The following is a 22,269-nucleotide window of genomic DNA, read 5'->3' on the forward strand; positions in this document are numbered from 1 at the left end:
ACACACTCACACACACACACACACAGACACACACACACACACACACACACACTCACACACACACACACACAGACACACACACACACACACACACACACTCACACACACACACACACAGACACACACACACACACACACACACACTCACACACACACACACACAGACACACACACACACACACACACACACTCACACACACACACACACAGACACACACACACACACACACACACACTCACACACACACACACACAGACACACACACACACACACACACACACTCACACACACACACACACACATCCTGAGCATTAATGAATGAAGTCGGACTCATCACAACCTCATATTTACAGACAGACAGATAGATAGATAGATAGATAGATAATAGATAGATAGATAGATAGATAGATAGATAGATAGATAGATAGATAGATAGATGTTTGGATTAGCTGGGAGTTAGGGGCGGAGTCAAACAATGCCAAGATGGCAACGGAGCTGCTCACTGAGCTTAAGAAACCTTTGGGTGATGTCACAGAGGCGGCGTCCATCTTTATTTACAGTCCATGGTTTCCATCTGTCTGTTGCATCTACAGGGAGACCAGTGGAGACAGCCATCTTGGAATAGTCTGAGGTTTCCCGCTCTTGCTAACACATCATTCATTTACTGTGAGAATATTCATTTCTCGTCTTGACCTCAGTAAAGTTTGAGGCGCTGTCGGCTTCAGCGCCCAGCGTCATACGCCTCCGGTCGGATCCCCCTCAGGAGGTGACGGATGGCGTGAGAGCAGAGCAGACCTCTCCCTCTGTACTTTAATACGACGAGCCGAGACTCAAGGCAAGGTCATTCATTAAACATGGCCGTCTAAAAATAAAGGCCTCCTCCTTTCACCGGAGCTGCTCTCTTTAATCTGGGCCAGAGCTTCGAGTGGTTTGCATCGGCACATGACAGACAAAGAGACACAAAGAGGGATGTTTCACACAGCGAGGGAGAGGAGGATGTTTCATCTTCATCGCGACCAAAGGATGGATTTGTACTTCAGGAGGATCCACTGCCTGACCTCTGACCTCTCTCTTGGGGTCTCCTCAAAGGAATAAATTTCTATTATTATTATTTTCTGTCATCAATCATGCAGCAAAGAGCTCTTTCTAGTGATTCATAAAGCCACCAAAACAAAACAACGTAAAAGCCTGAAAACCGTCAAATTCCTAATAAAAATAAACAAAACTCAACCACAAAAGACATCAGCACTCAAGAGTCTGTGATGAAGAGCAAAACGAGTTTAAACAGACATTCAGATGCAAAAAACATTTTATCTACTATTCCAGGCCAGACTCCACACGGAAAAACAGGAAAATAAGAAAACCATAATTCCACTCCTGCATGACGGAGACGGGCCTGAAAATTAGTCCAGCAGTTCAACAGAAATATAAAGAATAAAACTTATATTTCCTGAATTATCTGGTGTATAGCTTTGATTATCTTATGCAAGTATCATGTGTTCTTGCAGCTGCTTATTTGAGATTTAAAATATCCAAATTCATAAGTCCAGTTTTGTTCGGGATTTCCAGCAGCAAGAAAAGCATTAGTTTGGACACTTTTTAAAACTATAAATGTTATAATTTTTTCGATAATGGACAGATTAAGCAGAGAGCTGCAAACTCAGCAGAATAGATTAGTTTTGTTTTTAAACCATAGAGTGACGTTCAGTCCTGCAGACACAAGCTAAAATGACAGACTAGGAATATTACAGATGAGTTATTTCTGCTAAATGCTGCTTTTAAATTCACTTGTTATAGGACTAAGTTCCAAAATAAACCAGGCTCACCTCCTCGTGGTCGTATCCCTCCTCCGCTCAGACTAGTCCCAGGTCACATCCTGTTTATCCAGAGTCAGAGGAGTATGAACCATGTGTGTGTGAAAGTTAAGTTTAAAAGTGTTTCATTGACCTTTGACCTTTAGCCACCAAAATCTAATCAGTTCACCTTCTTCTAAGATCAGTGGTTCCCAACCTGCGGGCTTGGGCCCACTGGTGGGTCGCGGAGGTATTACAGGTGGGCTGACCAATCATTCGCAAAACAGTATAATTTTGGTGAAAAGATGAAATCATAAAAAATATAATAAACATTAAAATATGAATAATACTTTTGAATGTTCTGAAAATAAGTTATGTTTAAAAACATAAAAATGTTGAAAAGTTAAAGCCAACGACAGGAACTGTTGTATTGCAGATACCACATCGTATAATAGTTTCCTATCTCAGTCTGATCGAACGCTAAATGTTCAATTGTTAATCATTAAAATAAAAAGTGCTGTGAGAACCTATGATATGGTTCTATATTGTTATAGAGTTGGCTGTGGGCCCCCGACATTTTTCAGATTTTAAAGTGGGCCATAAGTTGGAAAGTTTGGGAATCAATGGTATAGATGGTATTGTTTTTTTATTCCCTTGTATGTTCTGAGTGGATGCAGCTGTTATATAATGAAGTTTACAGTATATTATGTGAATGTTAGAGGCTGTAGTTCATGAAGTTTAAATAGAAATATTGTGTCAGTACAGCTCCCTGTAACTGTGATAAATTCTAACTGTATGAGCCACTGCGTTGTTTTTATTATCATGAAAAGAAAAACATCGTTGGTTTTCACTCTGTTAACTATAAGAACTGTATTAACTATAAGTTAATTTAACTCTTTCATCCATTCAAGTGATGAGCTCGTCAGAACTCATGTTCACATGTTCAGAAGTGGCATGAGAATAAAACTGAAATGAATAAAACTCAAATATTTACGTTTAATGAATGAGAAAAGATTCGTTGATTCAGCTAAATTCCTGCGCGATGTTTTACAGACATGAGAGTTGAATAAAACCTAAATGTATTTCACAAAAATACAAAAATAATACTCATTTAATTTCATTGTCTTTGGACAAAACTCGTAACGTGATAGCAGAGGAGGATATCTGAAAATAAAAATAAAAATTTAAGACTTAAATTAATGAATAAAATGAAGTTGTTCCTCTCTCGTCTTCATCTTTAATCCATGTTTTACAAAAATATCTTCTCCTCATTTAATGAGATTTAACGCTCCTCCCTCCTTTTCTTCACCTCCTGCATCTTCACTTTCATTTTTCTCCTCTTTTTATTTTCATTTCTAAATCTGACCTTCGTGTCTTTTTCCAGTTTCCTCTCTTCTTTCTCTCTTTCTTCAGCCTTTTTCTGCTTTTACATCTTTTCATCTTCATCCTGGAGCTTTTCTACTTTCCCTCTTTGCGTTCTCCAACTTTTACAATCCCATCTTCACTTCCTCTTCCTTTCTCGTCCTCTCCTTTTTCAGACTTTCACCTTCCCTTTCTCCCAATCCAGAAGTTTTTTCCCCCCCCATCTTCCTCCTCCTCTTCCTCCTCCTCCTCCTCCTCTTCCTCGGTCTTGTAGGTGAGCTGCATGATTGGGCGGCAGGTTGGAGGGGTAGGCTTTTGGAAATCACATGGTTCACATTTCCAGCTCTGTGAGACGCCATTTTGGAGGAAAGTTTGGAATTTGTGGACCTGGGGAGGTGGAGGAGGAGGAGGAGGAGGAGGAGGAAGAAAGAGGAAGAAGAAGGGACAGAGAGGAGGGATTTACACTCAGAGAAGTTTGACACGAATACACAACGCAGGCTGTGCCGGGAATAATACACACAAGCGTGCGGACCAGTGCGGGATAAGTGAGTGTGGGCTTGGCACGGCTTGAGTTTAGGTGTGCCAGCAGCCTGGACTTTGAAGTTTTTTTTATTTATTTCTGGGATCAGCATCAAAGCTCCGGAGCTGCTCGGTCGCCTCCACCACAGCAGCAGCAGCAGCGGCGGGCAGCTCATGCATGCACCGCCTGGCGCTCAGCCTGCACGGAAACGGACTGTTTAGTTTTTCGGTGCATGGAGTTTGGCACACGGCAGGTCCCAGTGGGGCGAAAGCGACATTTATACTTTCTTTAACCAGCCGTGTGTCGCCACCGCGGTCAGCCTGCGCGGTGCACGCCGGGGCAGGGAGCGTCTCTGACGGGGAACTACAGCAAGGAGAGTCGGTCACAGTCGGAGCTCACCGGAGCTTCTCTCTGGCTCCTGCTCGCTTTCTTTGATATTAGTTTGAACCGGGACTCCCGTGTGTTTATTCGCTGGTTTCCCCCGGAGACTCGGTGGTGTTATTTTCGTTGGACGTGTCAGTTTTCCCCTGACAGGGAGTTTGTTTGTCGGAGGGGAACTTGGTGTCGTCGTGGAGGGATTTTCTTCAGCCCCGGACTTGGAGCGGTGACAGCGGGGTTTAACTGGCGGAATAATCAATAGAAAAAAAAAAAACGTCTGGTGTGGGGAAGTGTATGTGGCTAACACGGAACTAGCTCCAGTACCGAGCCGAGCCAGACCCGACCATGCCAGTCAGAAAGAAAGGTAAGCCGCTTTCACTTAACATATTAACTAGCAAGCTAGCTCGGCTAACCGCTGCCCGCCGGGAGAAACTCCAACTGCAGCCTCGTATAAAAAACAAATACAACAGTCAAACTGACACGGACACATTAACACGCGTATGACCCGGACCCGAGGACGCTCCACACGGCTTATTTTGGCCTCACTGAGCCGTGCCGTGCCGTGCCAGGCAGGTAAAGTGAGTTAAAGTAGGCGCTAGCCGGTTAGCCGCTGCTGCTAACCAAGTTGTATTTGGGGCACCTTGTCCGGAGACGAGCCCAACTAAAAATAAACTCTAATATTAATGAAATATTTACAGCGTCTTCAACAGTCACCGCAGGAAATGTTAAAACAGGTGAACTGTAAAATTTAGAAAAAATATCCACACATACTTTTCACATTAATAAACGTCTTTATTTTTACTTTTATTCCTGAAAAAAAGCAGATTATTAAACTGTGTCATTTGTGCCAAATAGTGTGTTAATAGCAGCCTAATTATACTCAGTAATTATATTTTAACTCCCACAGTATCAGCACAGTCCTTTCACAGGGACACACAGGTTTGTTGTGACATGCTGTTCACTGAAATATTAAGTTTTCTTTCAGCTATATGAGTCACTTAAATTCATTTAAGATGCATTTATGTGGCATTTTCATCATGAATTCATGTATTCATATTTTGATTTCTAAATTTGTCTATAGACTTAAAAATCATCACAAGTTCCCAGAAACCATTAGTAACGTGTGTTTTTCATCAGTCACATCTGTGCATTTCAGGGTCTCCTCTGCAGGTTTATAGTGGAGTTTTGTTTATTTTAGGTCACTCTATTTTTACATCAAATCACACACAGCTACAAGAAAGTCCCAAGTCCATCATTTATCTGCATTGTCATCCTAGATGTAGAGAAGCTCAATCATAAAGTTAGAACCAGGACGGATCAGCTTCCATTTACAGGTTTTCTGTCATGTTTGACCTCTAATGTAAATTATGATTGTTGCTCTTAATGGCTGCATCCAGCAGTCATTATCATTTTCTATCAGTCTGTCTTTATTTTGATTTAACCAATTCATCACGCTGCATGTTCCTCAGCTGAACTCCGAACTTGGAAAGACTGCTTTTAGATTTAGTGCTGCAGGCTCCTGGAATAACCTGCGACGCACTTTAAATATGGATTCCCTGAGAACATTGGGACAGTTTAGAAATATGCTTTTTAAATCTTTTAATTCAAAATGTTCCTGAATGTATTAGTTTTTATTAGGAACTGTTTTTGTATTCTGATTATTTGCTTGTTTTCTTTCTGCTTTTCTAATCTCGGCATCATTGAGAATGAGGGTCAGAAAATAACTAAGTAAAGGTCTTTTAGATTGTCAGAAACTCTTGTAATGTGTCCGTCCCAGTTTCCCAGATGCTGAGGTGACGTCTGCTGATCAACACTGTCCAGGAGTCCAAGATTTTCTGTTTGACGATGAATTAAAACATAGAAAAGAAGAAAAACCTCACATTTTAGAAGCGGGAACCAGAGGACGTTTGATATTGTAGCTTAAAAAACGACTTAAACGATGATTAATTTTCAGTTCATGTAGTAATTGACAGCTCAGCTCTGAATGAAGGTCAGTGTATCAGGTCAGCTCCGGGTTTATAGGCCACAAAAACGTCTGATAAAATGCTTATTTTGAAATGAAGACATCATGAACCTCAGTATCAGTATCAGTATCATTCATCTGTGTTCAACATAAACTCCAAACAAATGTAAACCCAGCTAAGTTTTATTTCACAAAGATAAACACATGTTCAGGGAAGAAGAGCAGCGGCGACACTTCACACAGCGACTGTGACATGTTTAATATGAGTGGCTTCTGTTCAGGACTGAGGTTTCCACCCGTGTTGGCGTGTTTTAAAGTGAGGAGGTGCGACACGTCCCGTACTGACGACCGTGAGTTGTCTCCTTTAATGAGAATCATTTGTACTGAGCTGAGGTGAAACTGTGTCGCATGAGAACAGAGCGTCGGAGAAAAGAAACTTTAAATAGCTAAATTATCTTGAGATAAAGATGCATGAAGATCTTTGTGGCTAAAACTATTGATCTGATTTGTTGTCATTTAGTTTTGGACAAAGTGAGTGGATTTCTTCAGCAGCAGAATCTGACGTTTTCATGCCCTAAAAACCCAGAATCGACCTGCTGCTTCCCGCTGTGCTGAACCTGAGATACTGACCTTATATTTAGAGCTGATTCATCAGTTAATCTGATTAATGATCATTCACTTTAAAACCAAACATCCTCTAGTTCCAGCCACTGAAATCTGAAGTATTTTATCTGAATGTCTTTAAGTTTAGTTTTGGTTTAAATGAGTCGACTTCTCCAGCAGCTGAATCACAAAACCTGCTGCTGAACCTGATAAACTGACCCGATTAATCAATCATTTTAATCAAAGATTAATCGTTATAATCCAACATTTCCTAGTTCCAGCCTCTGAAATGTGAGGATTAATTGCTTTTTCCTGTAAATGAGTTTTAGGTTTCGGACATTTGAAGACATCACACTGGCCTCTGGGAAGTTTATTTCAGTTTACAGACTAAATAACCAGCAGACGAGTCTATAATAGAAATAATGATTAGTTGCAGCGCTGCACTCGAGGTTTGTGTCAACTCAACCTCCAACTTTTTTCCAGGTCCATAAAAATCCTTGAATAGAGTCAAAATATTCAAATATCAGGCCTTAAAAGTCATTAAATGTTCTTAAATCTGAATTTATTACTTATGAACTTCAATGGAAGCGTTTTATCTGATTGTCAGGATCAGGAGTTTTGAGACAAACACAGATCCAACCTTAAGCTTCCTCTTTTCCTCCGTGCTCAACCTGAAAACTAAACGGACCTATAGACTCGTCTGTGGTGGAAAACTAAACTAAAGTCCATTCATTCTGAAACTCAAATGAAAAATCTCAACATCTGAAGTATGATTGACCTCTGTGGTGTCTGGAAACAGCCAGCACAGCTCAGTATTTCAGCACCGAGGGATTGTTGCGGCTCTGCCTGTCTGCTGAGCTGAAGCTGCACTTCACCGCCGCCGCGCCTCAGATCAGTTTTCATTAGTGGCGGAGGCTCAGACTGAACCGCCGCTCCGCTCTGTCGTATCCCCGACTCACCTCCTCCTCCTCCCCCTGTCGTCCAGACGCACAGCGAGCTCTGCTGCTGCTGGAGGAGTACCGGGCCAAGCTGAACCACACCGAGGACCGGCAGCTCCGACACTCCATCCAGAGGGTCATCGACATCTTCCAGAGCAACCTCTTCCAGGCTCTCATAGGTACGACCGCCGCCTCCTTTACCCAGAAACCCTTTCACAGGCTCACCTCTCTACCTGGAAACAGGTTTGTCCCAGTCAGGTAACTTTCTGGTCCAGGACGGTCCTGACAAATTCACCAAAAGTCCCTCAGGAGCACAAAACACCTCAAGTTTTCTACTTAAATATGATACTTAAGGTTTAATTTCTCCTTAACTGAGGGAGGTACTTCAGGGTGTTGAACTTGTCCATGTTAAGACAGAGTCAGAGGTACATTCAGTTTTTTCCTTAGTTTGGTCTCTAACCAATGGTTTAACTCACTTTAAGTGATTCTTTAAGTGTCAAACTAAGATAAGGAGAAAACCTGATCATTTTAAGGAAACCATAAGAAGAAGAGTCAAGGTGTTCTGTGCAGCCGGCTTTGATAAACTGTCATAGATGAATATAAAATACTCAGTTTCAACATAATGAAAATGTTTGGTTGTTTAATGAAGTGTCATAGGTGTCGCAAGAGAACTAAGTTCACCCCCCTCCCCCCACTGAGCGGGGCTGAGACGAGAGAGAAGTGTCTGTGGTTTGCAGTTTAGTTTCACTCCTGTGTTCCTGTTTGTTTTTGATCAGATGGTCGTAGCTGTGTTACGTTTCCCTCATCTGTCCGTCTCAGTCTCGTGGACACGATGTCACAGTAACGAAGGGAACGTCTTCAGATTTCACTCGGACTCGAGGATGATCTGATTAGATTTTGGTGGTTAAAGGTCAAAAGTCAGTGTGACCTCAGAAAACACTTTTTAGCCATTACTCAAGACTTCACAGCGTTATGACATTTCAACAACATTTCACACGAATGGTTCATATTTTCTGAGACTGTGGATAAACAGGGTGTGACCTGGAACTAGTCTGAGTGGAGGAGGGATACGACCACGAGGAGGTGATTCAAGTTTGAATCCGCTTTTGATTTTGCAGTTTTTCCAACACAACACAAACAATTGTACATGAGCATCCCCTCCCTCCCTCCCTCCCTCCCATAGCTGAGATAAACAGGAAAACAAACAGGAAAAGACACTGGCATAAAGAGAACATCCAATCCAACATCCAAAAATGTAGCTGCAAGCAACAATATCTCACATCCAAGTTCGATCACCATGAGGCTAAAGGTGAATGTGACAGCAGGTAAGTCTGTTGTCCCGCTGACAGGACCTGAGCCCCGTTCACCACGACATACAGGGTCCCAGTTAAAGCAGGTGCACATGTCGTTGAGCGTCTAACCCTGTAACTTTACATCTTAAGTTATCAGTGAAGTGTGAGGTTCTGTCTGTTTCGTGGGGAAAGTCGAGCAGAGAGAGAATTTATCAGGTGGGTCTGTGTTTCTTCAGCCATATCTCTGAGTCTTGGTATGTGTTGATTACAGCTGCACGATATGCAAAAATAATCACGTTGCGTTTATTTTGGCCGATATTGTGATTTCAATGATCGTTTTTTCATTTAATTTTCACTGAAGAAAATATTAAAATGATGATGATGTTCCTTTACGTCTGGAGAATATGATGTGTAGGCGTCTCTGCAGCTCCACAACACTTATCACCACATTTATCAAAACAATTGCAGCTCCTGCGATTTGGATATTGCGCATTGCAATATTGCAATACCGATTATATTTTGATCAATTGTGCAGCTTAAGTGTTGACTAATCTTTACACCTCTAATGTGAGGCAATCTGCTGATTGTAAATCTTTATTGAAGGTTAAATATCAGCTGATAAATGTCGGTGAACTGACTCCTGGCGACCTCTGTGACCTCGTAGACCTGTAGGAAAGAGTCGGGCATCATGGCTGTTTGTTCACAGTGGGGCGACGGGTCGTAAAGGTCATCGGTGTGTCGGTGTGACCGTCGGGGGCTGAGAGCAGAGCACGCAGCCTGAGCAAACAGCAGCAGCAACATCTGGAAGTAAAAAACACAAAGCTCTGAAGGAGTCAGCTGAAGTCTGAGAGGATGTGGGTGTGATGTGGCAGGAGGTCAGGAGGAGTCGGAGGTTAAACGTCTGGTCTGATTGTTGAAGAGATGGATCCTGATAGAAATCCTCAGGCAGCTGTGACGGCCAAACCTGGAAGATTGGACAAAAACAAACCTGATCAAAGCTTTTTGAACTTTTCAACAAGGTTGGGTTCCAGGTGCATCTCCCTCACGTCCAAGGAAGAAGAAAGTCTGTTGTGTGACAGATGTTCGTACAGTCGTCTGAGGCTAACGCTAACGCTAACCTAGCATCTTGAACAGAAGTAGGTTCAGACAGAGCAGAGAGTCAGACAGCAGGAAGAAAAAAACAAACATATTTTTCCTTGTAAGAGACGAGTTCATCTTCTCTTTGTAAGATATGTACGACGGAGTACTTGGGAAAAGTCACAATACAAGAATATAGTTGTAATATTACTTACTATATAATAATGTAGTAATATTACTGTATTAATTAAAAATGGAAACATTTTTAAAAGGGAAAAAAAACATTTTTTAGGAATATTACAAACAACCAATCAAACAGGTGAAAGGTCAGTCAGTGGCAGCTGCTGTTTGTCTGACAATAGAACAGACTCAGTTTCTTCACAATCTTTTCAGTGTCCTGATGATGATGATGATGATGAAGATGATGAGCCAAAAGATGAAGTTTCTCCTTATTAGTGAAACCTAAAGTAGAACTTCACTCGATGCTCCACGTTCCTTGTTTTAAAGCTTCTGATATTTCCCTCTAAACAACACAACCTAAAATTACAACTTTATTCTCATAATATTACGACTTTATTCTTGAAATTTCAGATTTCTTTTCCTCAACACAGCCCTAATACTGCGTCGCAATTATGAAACAGGTCACCCTGCAGGTTTCCAGCGCCTGTGTTTTAGTGACAAGCCGTCGCCTCGCTGTCAGCTAACAGGACCTGAGTACATGGAGACACTGCTGCAGGGTTAACGGACGGCGAGCAGCAGGAATGTGCTCTGATCTGTTTGAGATTCCCAGGACTGACGGACTGACTGTCTTTTTGTCTGGCACCTTTTCAGCTGTCTTATCAGTGTCTTCAGCTTCACCACACAACACCATCTCTGGATAACAGGGAGTCTGCAGCTCCTTTTTAAAGGTTGTGGGTTGGACTCTACATTTATCATGTAGAGTAATCAATTAGCTTCGTGTCATAAGGGAAACCAATGAAAAGGAAACTAGTGTGACTGATTAAATATTAATGAGGCTGAATGCACGAGAACAAGTCTGTATGTAAGGCTTTAAATCTCACCTCACGTTTAATAAAACCTCCAGTCAGCTGTAAACCTTCAGACTGACTTGTGAACATCAGGGTCAGATTTACCTTCAGTGTCAGCAGACTCTCTGCTTCAGGAGGGGAAAGTGCTTCTAACCCCGACGACAGTGGTGGCTTGAGTCTTTCGGTTTCTTTTCATCCTGCGAAACATCCAGTTGAGGTTCCTGCTCTCAGCATCTTCATCACTAATGGATGAGTGGAAATCATCAGTGTGAACTCAGTGGCCTGGTTCCTGCTCTCTTCATCTTCATCCTCCTTCTGTTTCTGTTTCCTCTGCAGCTTGAAGCACAAGTAGATTTAAGCATCGTCAGGATTTTCTTGGGTTTATGAAGCTTCAGGCGTCACTGGTCATCGGTGGTTTATAAATAGGGACACAAGGCATCAGAGTTGCAGCTAACGATTACTGATCTGCAGATTATTGCCCTGATTAATCAATTAATTGTTTCGTCTTATAAACATAAGAAATTATTTTCCTTATATCCAAGTGCTGTCTTCACGTTACTTATTTTATTCATAATTTACAACATAAGACAGAGAAAAGTTTAGAGTGATAGCTCGTGTCATTAGTCGTGGGGTTGTGTGAGGTCGTCATGTTCAGTCAGTGTGTTTCCTGCAGTAGATTCAGTTGAGAGCAGCAAGAGGACCGGTGCACCGGCTGTGGGCGGGGCCAGCAGAAAACACCTGCTTTAGACACTTTTAAAAGACGCCCAGTGAAACAGTCCAACAGCTGTTTAAATGAAGCTTCATGTAGAATATTTTCAGTTCTTTCAGCGTCTTTCCACGTCAAATAACCACAACTATCACTTTAATGTGGTTGTAATAACGACTTAAAGCTTTAATCAACTAACCGATTGTTTCAGTTCCACGTGGCGACATTTGTTCATGTTTGGTCGGACATCACAGAGTTATTTTGATTTAACATTTGGAAATTTTCATAATGAAAACATAACAATTATAATATATATATAATATATATATAATAATAAAGATTATAAACTATATTAGCACACAGGGAAACAGTAAAGGTGCAAAAACCGATCTACAGATGTAGATGAAGAGATGAAAACATTAGGTGTGTGGAGCGATGATGATGAGGCTGAACCTTCCTCACATTAACACATGAAACAAACAGAGAGTCGGCTCCACCAGCTGTTTATCTCCAAGACTTCACTCGCGTCTTATTTTTTGATTTTCTGTAAATTTAAAATTGCATTGAACTTGATGTTCAGACTGACTCTGCAATGTCTCTTCTCAAACTACTTCAACACGAACTCCCTCTCTCTCTCTCTCTCTCTCTCTCTCTCGGCCTGGGTGTGTTTGTCATGCTCACCCTGACGTCCCAGCATCTGAGTGTCACTGATGAAAAATAGATTTCTGCCACACAGTTTCCAATCTGCCAACCCCCCCTTCCCCAAAAAAGAGATGTCTGCGGCAGGCCGAGCACAGTGTAATCCCTCTGTGGACACGACGATTACCCCCAGTTCATAATCCCCCTCCAACGCCGCTGATTTACAGAGGCAGAGCCGTGTACGTCAGTTTCTGTTTTTCTTCCCATTCTTTCAGTTCAGACCGGCCTGATTCCTCTCAGAGAAACAGATGGCATCTATCGAATCTTTTCAATTTCATAAATCAGTGTTCAGTTTTCAGCCCTGAAGATTTGGATGTTACTCTGCTAATTCCAGTGCGTCTGACCTTTTGCAGATTTTGGCCGAACCTGACTCTTTACGTCAAGGTTCAAAGGTGAACACTGGGGCCGCAGTGATAAATTATCCGGTGTTTGAACCCATGATGTCTTGGATCGTTTGTTTTGTCTGTTCAAAACCCAAATATGTTCATTTTACAATAATATAAAAACAAGTGAAGCAGTGAACCATCAGATCTGAGAAGACGGAACCTGAAGGTTTAGCAGTTTTAGCCACATCCACCATTAAAATATCTGAATAACTATTGGATGGAATACTGTGAAATTTAGTTCGGACATTTAAGATCCCTTTATGTCCCTGACTTTTCATCTGACGCCACCACCAGGTCACAGCACGTGACGGCGTCTAATAAAATCAGCGTGATTCCATGTTAATTACGACGGCTCTGTTGAGTAATTGGCTGTGTAGATATTTAAAATGATGGATCACAGAGAAAGTTAGAAGAAGATTTAACTGGCTTAATGTGGACGTCTTTTTGGTGATGTCATTTAATTTCAAAGGTCGTACGCTCAGTGATGTTTCTTCTTCAGGGAAATGCTTCATGGGAAATACGGTTTTACTGAAGTCCTTGTCATTGTGAGCTGCTGCCCTGGGAGCAACAGCAGTCTGAATAGGTGTGGTTTAATATTAGACTGTACAACAGAAGCTGTTGTGTCAGAGTCAGGAGTCTCACTTAAAGTTAATGTGATCACAGAAACAGCTGCTCTCTGATCAGGCACCAGGTCTCTGTCGACCGTCTTTAACTCATTTATGTGGAAAACATTTGAACTGAAGACCTTGCTGTGTTTCTCAGAATGTCATCTCATGATTATTTGGTCCTGTATCATACATTCCTTTAAATACTACATTACTACTACCACAGAGAGCTGGACCTGTATTCATCAAAACTGTTCCACATAGTCGGGTTTTTACTTTTAAGGTCTGAATTTCCCTTTGAGCAAGATGATGGTAAACGACACAAGACACAGTAAGCTAAGAGACCCTGACTCTGATAGCGGAGGTGTGGCTGCACCAATAAATGAACTCAGCAAAAGCAAGTCAACAGTAAAATGGACAGTGATTGGTGGAGCAGCTGATCCCAGAAAACCAAGACATCATGAAAAATCAGCCGGAAACTAGAATCACCGTCTCGCAGTCGTATCCCTCCGCCAACCAGTCAAGTTGCAGGAAGTATTGTCTCTCCTTCCTGAGTTACAGCATTGAATAATAACCAGAAGCAGCAGCAGCAGTCTTTGCAGAACGTTATTACGTCACACTGAAGTTAACCTTTGACCTTTTTGGGTATAAAATGTTATCACTGAATTTTATCCTCTTAGACATTTGACTTAGATTGTGTCACAATTAGTGAATGAATTTATGAGTGATGGTCAAAAATGTGCTTTGTGAGGTCACCGCGACTTTAACCTTTGACCTTTGTCCACCAAAATCTAATCAGTTCATCCTTGAGTCATAGTGAATGTTTGTGCCAAATCTTAACTAATTTCCTCAGGGTGGTCTTGAGATATCACATTCAAGGGGCCAAGGGGACCAAACTCCATGTTTGTGCCAAATTTGGCAAGAAGTTCCATCAAGACGTTACTGAGATATCGTGTCCATGAGAATAAGACGGACAGACAACCCAAAAACAATATGTCTCCGGCTCGGACTGTCGCTCCTCTCAAATGTGACAATTTTCCGTTTCTCTGGGTTTTTCATTAGAGGAAACAGAAAGTCTTTGGGTTTCAGACAAAACAAGACATTACACAAAGTCACTTTTGCCTCCAGGATTTAGTGATGGGCATTTTTCACAGTTGTCTAACGTTTCATAGACTAAACAACCAGTCAAGAAAATAATCCGAAGATTAATTGAAAATTTAAAGTGTTTCCTGCCGAAAATGTGTGGAAATATACAGCTCACATGCACATGAGAATATGAGAGATGCCAAGTCGACACGTGTAGTGATGGAGCTGAAAGCCTGTAAATAAAGAACAGTGAAAAGAACAAAAGACAAATTGTGTTCATGTGAAACTTGGAGATTAACTAATGACCTTGGTTACAAGCTCGCAGCTGACTCCTCTCCAACTTAATTATCTCGTGTCGTTACTGAAACGAGGATGTAAAAGTAAAACACTGCAATGATGAAAACACATCTCCACAGAAAAAAAGTTGAGTTGTGTCTTTGTCTCTTCTCTTCACCGGCCGCAGAGATAAAACACTTATTTTGTGGTGTGCAGAGAGAACTCACCCACAGCGTGTTCTCCAGAGCACACTCAGTGTTGTCCTTGTGATAATGATGGTTAAAAGCTTTGCACACGGTCACACGAGTTATTATCCTGTTTTTAATTGGGTTCAATATAAAATCCCTTCATCCAGACAGAGAAATAAACAAAGATATTAACAGTGACCTTGGAGAGTTTTGGACACTAAGAGTGAAGTTAGCAATTCTCACACAAGCACAAGTAGCTGTAGTTTCTTAAAACAAAAGAAAAGAAGTTGTTTTCATTATCAGTTGATTAATGAAATAATCATTTAGTCTATAAAATCCTCTCAAACATCTTTGAGACGTTGTGATTTAAAACTTTTAAAAGCAGCTGCGCTGAAACTAAAAAAACATTTTTTTCATGATTAATTCTGAACAAAAACTAAAACCTTGAAGAAGATTGGTGATGATTATTCACGAACAGCAGAATATTAAAACTGCTGCAGCTGAATGTGAGATTTTTGAACAGAGCTTCGTTGTTTCCAGGCAGAAGAACCTTGTTCCTGTTCTGTGTAGAACCTCGTTCTCACAGACTGTGGTAGCTGCAGAGCCGCTGTCAAACGTGAAGCTCTAACTTTGGAAACAGCTTGTTGGTTTCACTGTAAAATGATCTCTAACGGTCTCCCACGATTCCTCAGAGGTCTCTTTTTATTGGACCTCACTTTAAGGTCGTCCCCCGAGGACGTTCAGACCAACAGCAGAGAAACCTGCTGCGCCGCCATGACTCCTCTTACTCTCACCAGCTGCTGCCAGGTGAAGACAGGTGAAGACAGGTTTCAGGGCTTTACTGATTGAATTTGTCTTGAAGAATTAAGTTGTTCTCATTTAACACTTTGACCCTCTGAGGTCTTTTTAAACCTTTTTAAAGGTTCTTGAATACAACATGATACCCAGGTGTTGTATATTAAAATTTACAGAACAATCTCAGCTCCATGTTCAGTGACACTCCCATCCGTCCTGGACCAAGTCGACATCAGATGTTTTTGAAATTCTTCACATCCCTTGAGAAACTACACGTGTACTGGTGGATGAATTGTTTTGGAGCTTGAAATGGGTTTACCATTGTCTCAGATTGACGAAAGTAGTGCAATATATCAATAAATCAGTAGTTAATGTGTCAAGCCTCCAAACTCCGGCTGTGAGTCACATTGAGAAAACACCAAAAAACATGTCGGCGTGTTCGTCGATCCCAGAGGGTTAGAGAAGATGAATCTGCAAAGGGTTATTTGGCAAATAACTGAAAGGATTAAGTGAATAAAAGCTGAATTGAAATTATAAACAGTTTAAAAATGGTGCAGTAGTTTGACTAGAAACTGATAATTCACCTGAGTGTTTCAGCTTCAACTGTGCGTGTTGGTTTTTTTGTGTTTGAAGACGACGTCTGCGTTTGATATGTCAAGGTTTCTGCTCAGGTGAAGAAATGAACTGTTAATGGTGCAAAACAAATGTAATACACAATGATTTACTACAGGACAGTATTTTGACTGTGTAGTAGTTCAGCTTCTGCGCAGGGAACAGTGAAAATGCATCATAGACGAATGTCTTGATCAGAAACTGCAACTTTCATGTAGCAATAACAAACGTAAAGTCCATTTTCTTCATTTTTCCAGCACCGAGAGCAGAACTGATAACGTCAGAGCTTATCGATACTACGGTCTTTAAACATTTAGCCCCCAGGTTTCTGTACCCATCCCCAGTAGCGAGGTTCCCAGAGGATTAACCCCGATGAGTTTGGTGACCTCGTGACAAACTGCCTGTTTAGCCCGTGGAAGTTTATCAGAGGACGGCCCGGCGTCACTCAGGCAAATACAAAAGCTATGACTGTCAGCCTGCTGGTGGAGCCGGAGGGTCACCAGAGTCGGTAAGCTTCAGACTCTGGGGACCGGGAACGTCTGAACCAGCCGGCGCTGATGTCCCCAGAACCAGGCTGCTGTGGCTCAACACAGAATTAATGGAGCTGTTATCAGAAATGCTGTGAGATGGGTTTGGACACAAAAAGGGAAAAACTTGGTATTTTTAGGTCTTACGTCAGCTTCTGTGCTATGTTGATATTTGGAGCTATTTTCAGTCATCAAAGGGTTTTACATAACAGCTGATGATATCAGTGAAAATCATATCTGTGTTTGGGGCCTCTGTCTTCAGTCATTCGGCTCCGACTGTGCTGACAGTGTTTCTCTTGCAGCTGATGTGGGTCAGTGTTTAGACCCGGTCCATGAACCGTACCTGATAGAAACTGTAGTTTGACCTGATGCGTCTCTGACGTGGTGAACCGGCTGCTGTCGGACCGTGGGCCGGTCGAGGGATTGGATGCTGCTGTAATCGTGTGCAGTCAAAACAGAGTTGGTCTGAAGCTGCACAGACGAGATTACAGAGCGGAGTCACTGCAGCGGCTCCACGTGGCACTGCTGTGCCGTCACCATGTGAGGCTTTTACTGTGAAAGAGCCGAGCCGAAGGAAGTCGAGTTTAGTTTCCGCTGTGCTCTGATGGCTGATTTCTATTTGCTACTGATGAAAGGAGAAGGTCGACAGTTTATCCACTGAAGACAAAATGTTCTCAGCGTTTAGTGTGAGTTTATTGATAAAAGCATTTAGCACACATTAATTAAACTTTAAAGAAACTAGGGCTGCTCGATTATGGAAAAAGTCGTAATCACGATTATTTTGGTCAATATTGAAATCATGATTATGTAACATGATTATTTCACATGACTTTGGGAAAGTGTTGCATTTATTAAAAAGACACCTTTTTTTGCCATCGTGGTGTTCACTTGCGTTGCAGCCACTACCATGTAGCACGTAGCATGTTTCTCTCGTCGTCGGATTCCTCGAAGCCAAACTGTTCCCAGACAACGGAGTTGGTTTTGCCTTTTTTGCTCACCAAACGCTGCTGTAGCTGCCCTCCGTCTGCCATCTTTACTCACGCAGAGTTTTTAAATTCCAGCGGATGATATGCACACGACCTGCCTCCCTCTGGCTGAGAGAGTTTGTGGCTTCGGGAGGGGCGGATGTGCGCATGCGCATGTCATTCAGAACGCAAGACAAAATAAGAGTGTTCTTGCAAAACAGAACATGCAAAATAATTGTTTTTTCTCGATTGTACTATTTTGGTGATCGTTGGGAGCTGAAATCGAAATTCAATTAATTGCACAGCCCTAAAAGAAACACTGAACTTTAACTCTAAATACAATTGAACAGAAAAACTAATTAAAAAAAATAGATAAATCAATATAATATCTAAATATATATAATTATACATTTTTATGTTAAAGATTTAAACACAGATTGGATCAAAATAAATAAGATTAATCAAAGGTATCAAAAGGCTGAAGCCTCTCTTGCCGCACATGCGTCTGGTGGACTGTTGACTAGCTGCTGTAAGAGAAGCTGTAACAACACTGAGAAACATGGAAGCTGTTTGTAATTCTGATATTTGTCACAATGCTGCTTCCTACGGAGTTACAGGAGTTACAGGAGTTACAGGAGTTACAGGAGTTATAGGAGTTACAGGAGTTAGTTACAGGAGTTATAGGAGTTACAGGAGTTACAGGAGTTACAGGAGTTACAGGAGTTACAGGAGTTAGTTACAGGAGTTACAGGAGTTACAGGAGTTAGTTACAGGAGTTATAGGAGTTACAGGAGTTACAGGAGTTACAGGAGTTAGTTACAGGAGTTACAGGAGTTAGTTACAGGAGTTACAGGAGTTACAGGAGTTACAGGAGTTACAGGAGTTATAGGAGTTACAGGAGTTAGTTACAGGAGTTATAGGAGTTACAGGAGTTACAGGAGTTACAGGAGTTATAGGAGTTACAGGAGTTACAGGAGTTATAGGAGTTACAGGAGTTACAGGAGTTAGTTACAGGAGTTACAGGAGTTACAGGAGTTATAGGAGTTAAAGGAGTTATAGGAGTTAAAGGAGTTACAGGAGTTAGTTACAGGAGTTACAGGAGTTACAGGAGTTACAGGAGTTACAGGAGTTAAAGGAGTTACAGGAGTTACAGGAGTTAGTTACAGGAGTTACAGGAGTTACAGGAGTTAGTTACAGGAGTTACAGGAGTTATAGGAGTTACAGGAGTTATAGGAGTTACAGGAGTTACAGGAGTTATAGGAGTTATAGGAGTTACAGGAGTTACAGGAGTTAGTTACAGGAGTTACAGGAGTTACAGGGGTTACAGGAGTTACAGGAGTTACAGGAGTTACAGGAGTTAGTTACAGGAGTTACAGGAGTTACAGGGGTTACAGGAGATACAGGAGTTACAGGAGTTACAGGAGTTAGTTACAGGAGTTACAGGAGTTACAGGGGTTACAGGAGTTACAGGAGTTACAGGAGTTACAGGAGTTATAGGAGTTATAGGAGTTATAGGAGTGCCATAACAAATGTATAAAAGAAGAATAAGAAAATAAGATATTCCTTTATAAGAGTTACAGCAGCAAAGTGATGCACAGAAAAGAAAGTACAAGTTCAGTTCAGTACAAAGAAAAAAAACTGCTATCAAGTACTTAAAAGACATACTTAAATATCTAATTTTATATATGATATTTGTTATAACAAAAAAATAACAGCGGAGGAATGATATTACACAACTGGTGAGCTAAAATCTATCTATCTATCCATCTATAGATATATTGATATATAGAGAGAGAGAATTAGCACAATAGCTATAAAGTCTTTGTGCAGTTTCCCTGTCAAAAAACAAACTAAACTCAACACCTTTTAATTTTTTGAAAAGATTTTTAACTGTTTTATTCATGTTTATATTTTCACATTTATTGTGTCATTCTTTTACAGATTTATTCTTTTTGTGTGGCGCTCCTATGACTCCATAACTGCCTTCATGCAACATTACTTTGTTGTGACTGTTGAATAAAATGTAAACAACGTAAAGCTCTCTGCTTTAATAGGGTGAGGTCGTGTTGAACTGTGGGTGGCAGTTTGATCCTGACGGTCGACCGGTAGCTGCAGCGATCGTCCTGAGGAGCTGTTGAAGTGCTGATCTGATGGTTTATGGGAAAACATCTGTGCCGGCCGATGGTCAGCTGCCCTCGCCGAGCCAAAGAAAGCTCCGGTTATTTTAGATCTCCGCTCTCTGCGAGCTCTCCTCCAAAAATAAGACGGCGTGTTGGATGTGGCCGCTGGGCTGGAGGCTTTTTATAACATCAGCCTCATGCAAACAGACTGACTCTCCCTAAACTGCAGGGAGAGGGAGGCTCATAATATCAATCAGACCATCAATCAATCACAGTCAATGATCCTGTGGAGGGAAACCTGATGTGCACACGACAGTCTGATCCCAGATAAAGTAACAGTTTAAATATGTTTTAGAGCAGCGGAGGGACGAGGAGAACCACGTGGATCCACATGTCTCTGGTTTTGATAAAGCACATATTGTCCTCAGTTCCTCCACAATTACAGATACAACGATGTCCTGGTCGTTTGCAGGGAAGGTGATTCACTTATCCCGTTTTCTGGGGAATGTTTCCCACTTCCTCTGTTTTCCCTCCTTCTGTCTGTCTGTTGCTTCAAGTCTGGGAGCTTCAGATTTACAGTCTGTAGAATAATTATATATTTCTACTACTTCTGTGAGGAAGCTTTTAATAAAGTAAAAGTAGCAACACAACAATATCTGCTCCATTCATAAGTTAAAAAGTTACAGTCCTGCCTCCAAGATGTTATTTAAATAAAATACACAGAATATATTCAGGTGATAACTACAGTAAAAGTTAAACACATCTCTGATCTACTTGTACGATACGAAGCATCCAGATGCCTCAGGTGTTCCCAGAATCACCAGCTTCCTGAACACCTGAGGTCTGCTGAGACTATACGATCTTTTGGTCGGATCATTTGAACCCGTCAGCTGTAGATCTTCTGAGGTCTTTTTCAGATCTCCCACCTTTTAAAGGTGCTTGAATACAACGTGATACCCAAGTGTTTTATATCAAAATTTACAGAAAAATCTCAGCTCTATGTTTAATGACTCATTCGTTGTAGAGCTGTAAAGAGATAATTTGGCCTAAAGCGGAAACAGTGAAAACAGACCTTTGCGCATGTGGGTGAATAGTTTTGGAGCTTGAAACGGGTTTACCAAAGTCTTAGCTTCACTAAAGTAGTGAAATATACAAATAAATCATTAGAGAAATGTGTCCAGCCTCCGAACTCCGGCTCTGAGTCACGTAGAATGACGTACACCAAGAAAAACATTATTTTTAAAACTCAACTTTGGAGGGCTGGAACAGCCTGGAACAGCCTGGAACAGCCTTGTGGGGGGGGAGTCTCTGTGTTTAATGACAGTGTGTCTGTTTGTCTCCCTTGCTGTGTCAGATATCCAGGAATTTTATGAAGTGACCTTATTGGACAGTCAGCGATGGACGGAGTCTTCCAAGGGGGCGGACCCCATGACGCCCATCAACCTGTGGGACTTCTCCAGCCTTCAAAGCACAACGGTGACCTCGGACACTCTGCCCAGCCTTAGCACCAGCATCGAGGTAAGAGCGAACATCGCACCGTGGCTGTGAACCGTCATGACGCTGTGGAAGTGCAAATGTTTCCTCAGTAAAAAGAGAGAATATTAATATAGAATATTAATGTTATAGATCACACTTTGTTTCCTGTGCGGAGGATGGACTGGGTGGTTTGTTTTTGTCCGAACAGTCGGTGTTGAGACACGTCTGTCTTGTCTTGAATTGTGTCTCTCTGAGGACAAACGACTATGTCCTCTGTTCAAACTTCGTCTTTATCACATTGAGTCTTCAGCAGGTGCAGAGACGTCTACACGTGCTGCACTTCTTGAGAGAGGCGCATCCTTCAGAGGACATGGTCTACAGAAGGATGTGCCTCCTGAATTTGGACAAAGCTCATATCTGCTCGTGGTTTGTGAACATGAAATGCACCAGAATGAAAAGTTTTTCTTCGGTTCAGACAAACTGAATAACAGGTGTGAAGGCGATTTCCTCAGTGACTCACCTGGATCTGTTTGACTCCTCTATACCTGACGAAGCTGCAAACCTTGAGCTTTGCTTCGTGAGACAAAGACAAAGTTCATCAGGGAGAGATGACGGTTTGAAATCAGTGACTTTTAACACTTCAGTCAGATTGTTATTGACGAGTATCTCCTGGTGATCTGGAGCGTCAGAGGCCTGAGGATCAATAAACGCACTCAGCAGAATCCATGCGGCTCAGATGGAGCGGTGGAGACGAGCCTCTGTGTTTCCTGTCAGACGATACTTTCACATTAAAAGTATTGAGACATGAAAACATTAAAGGCCGAGTGGCTGCGTCATCGCTCTGCTTCTGTTTGTTTTTCTGGCTGATTGTGT

General features: G+C 41.7%; 1 protein-coding gene across 9 annotated transcripts in view; it reads left to right on the forward strand.

The window, feature by feature from the left end:
* Positions 1-3,605: 3,605 nt before the first annotated feature.
* Positions 3,606-22,269, forward strand: part of LOC111231758 (discs large homolog 1-like protein) — a 101,361-nt gene continuing 82,697 nt past the window's right edge. For all 9 annotated transcript variants that reach the window (XM_022758983.1, XM_022758986.1, XM_022758987.1 and 6 more), the window contains exons 1-3: positions 3,606-4,418; positions 7,606-7,737; positions 21,275-21,438. In XM_022758983.1, the coding sequence (XP_022614704.1) occupies positions 4,400-4,418; positions 7,606-7,737; positions 21,275-21,438 (315 nt within the window). In that variant the 5' untranslated portion in view covers positions 3,606-4,399. The remainder of the gene's footprint in view (positions 4,419-7,605; positions 7,738-21,274; positions 21,439-22,269) is intronic.

This window comes from Seriola dumerili, unplaced genomic scaffold, assembly GCF_002260705.1.
Source record: "Seriola dumerili isolate Sdu_G_001 unplaced genomic scaffold, Sdu_1.0 BDQW01000315.1, whole genome shotgun sequence".
NCBI lineage: Eukaryota > Metazoa > Chordata > Actinopteri > Carangiformes > Carangidae > Seriola > Seriola dumerili.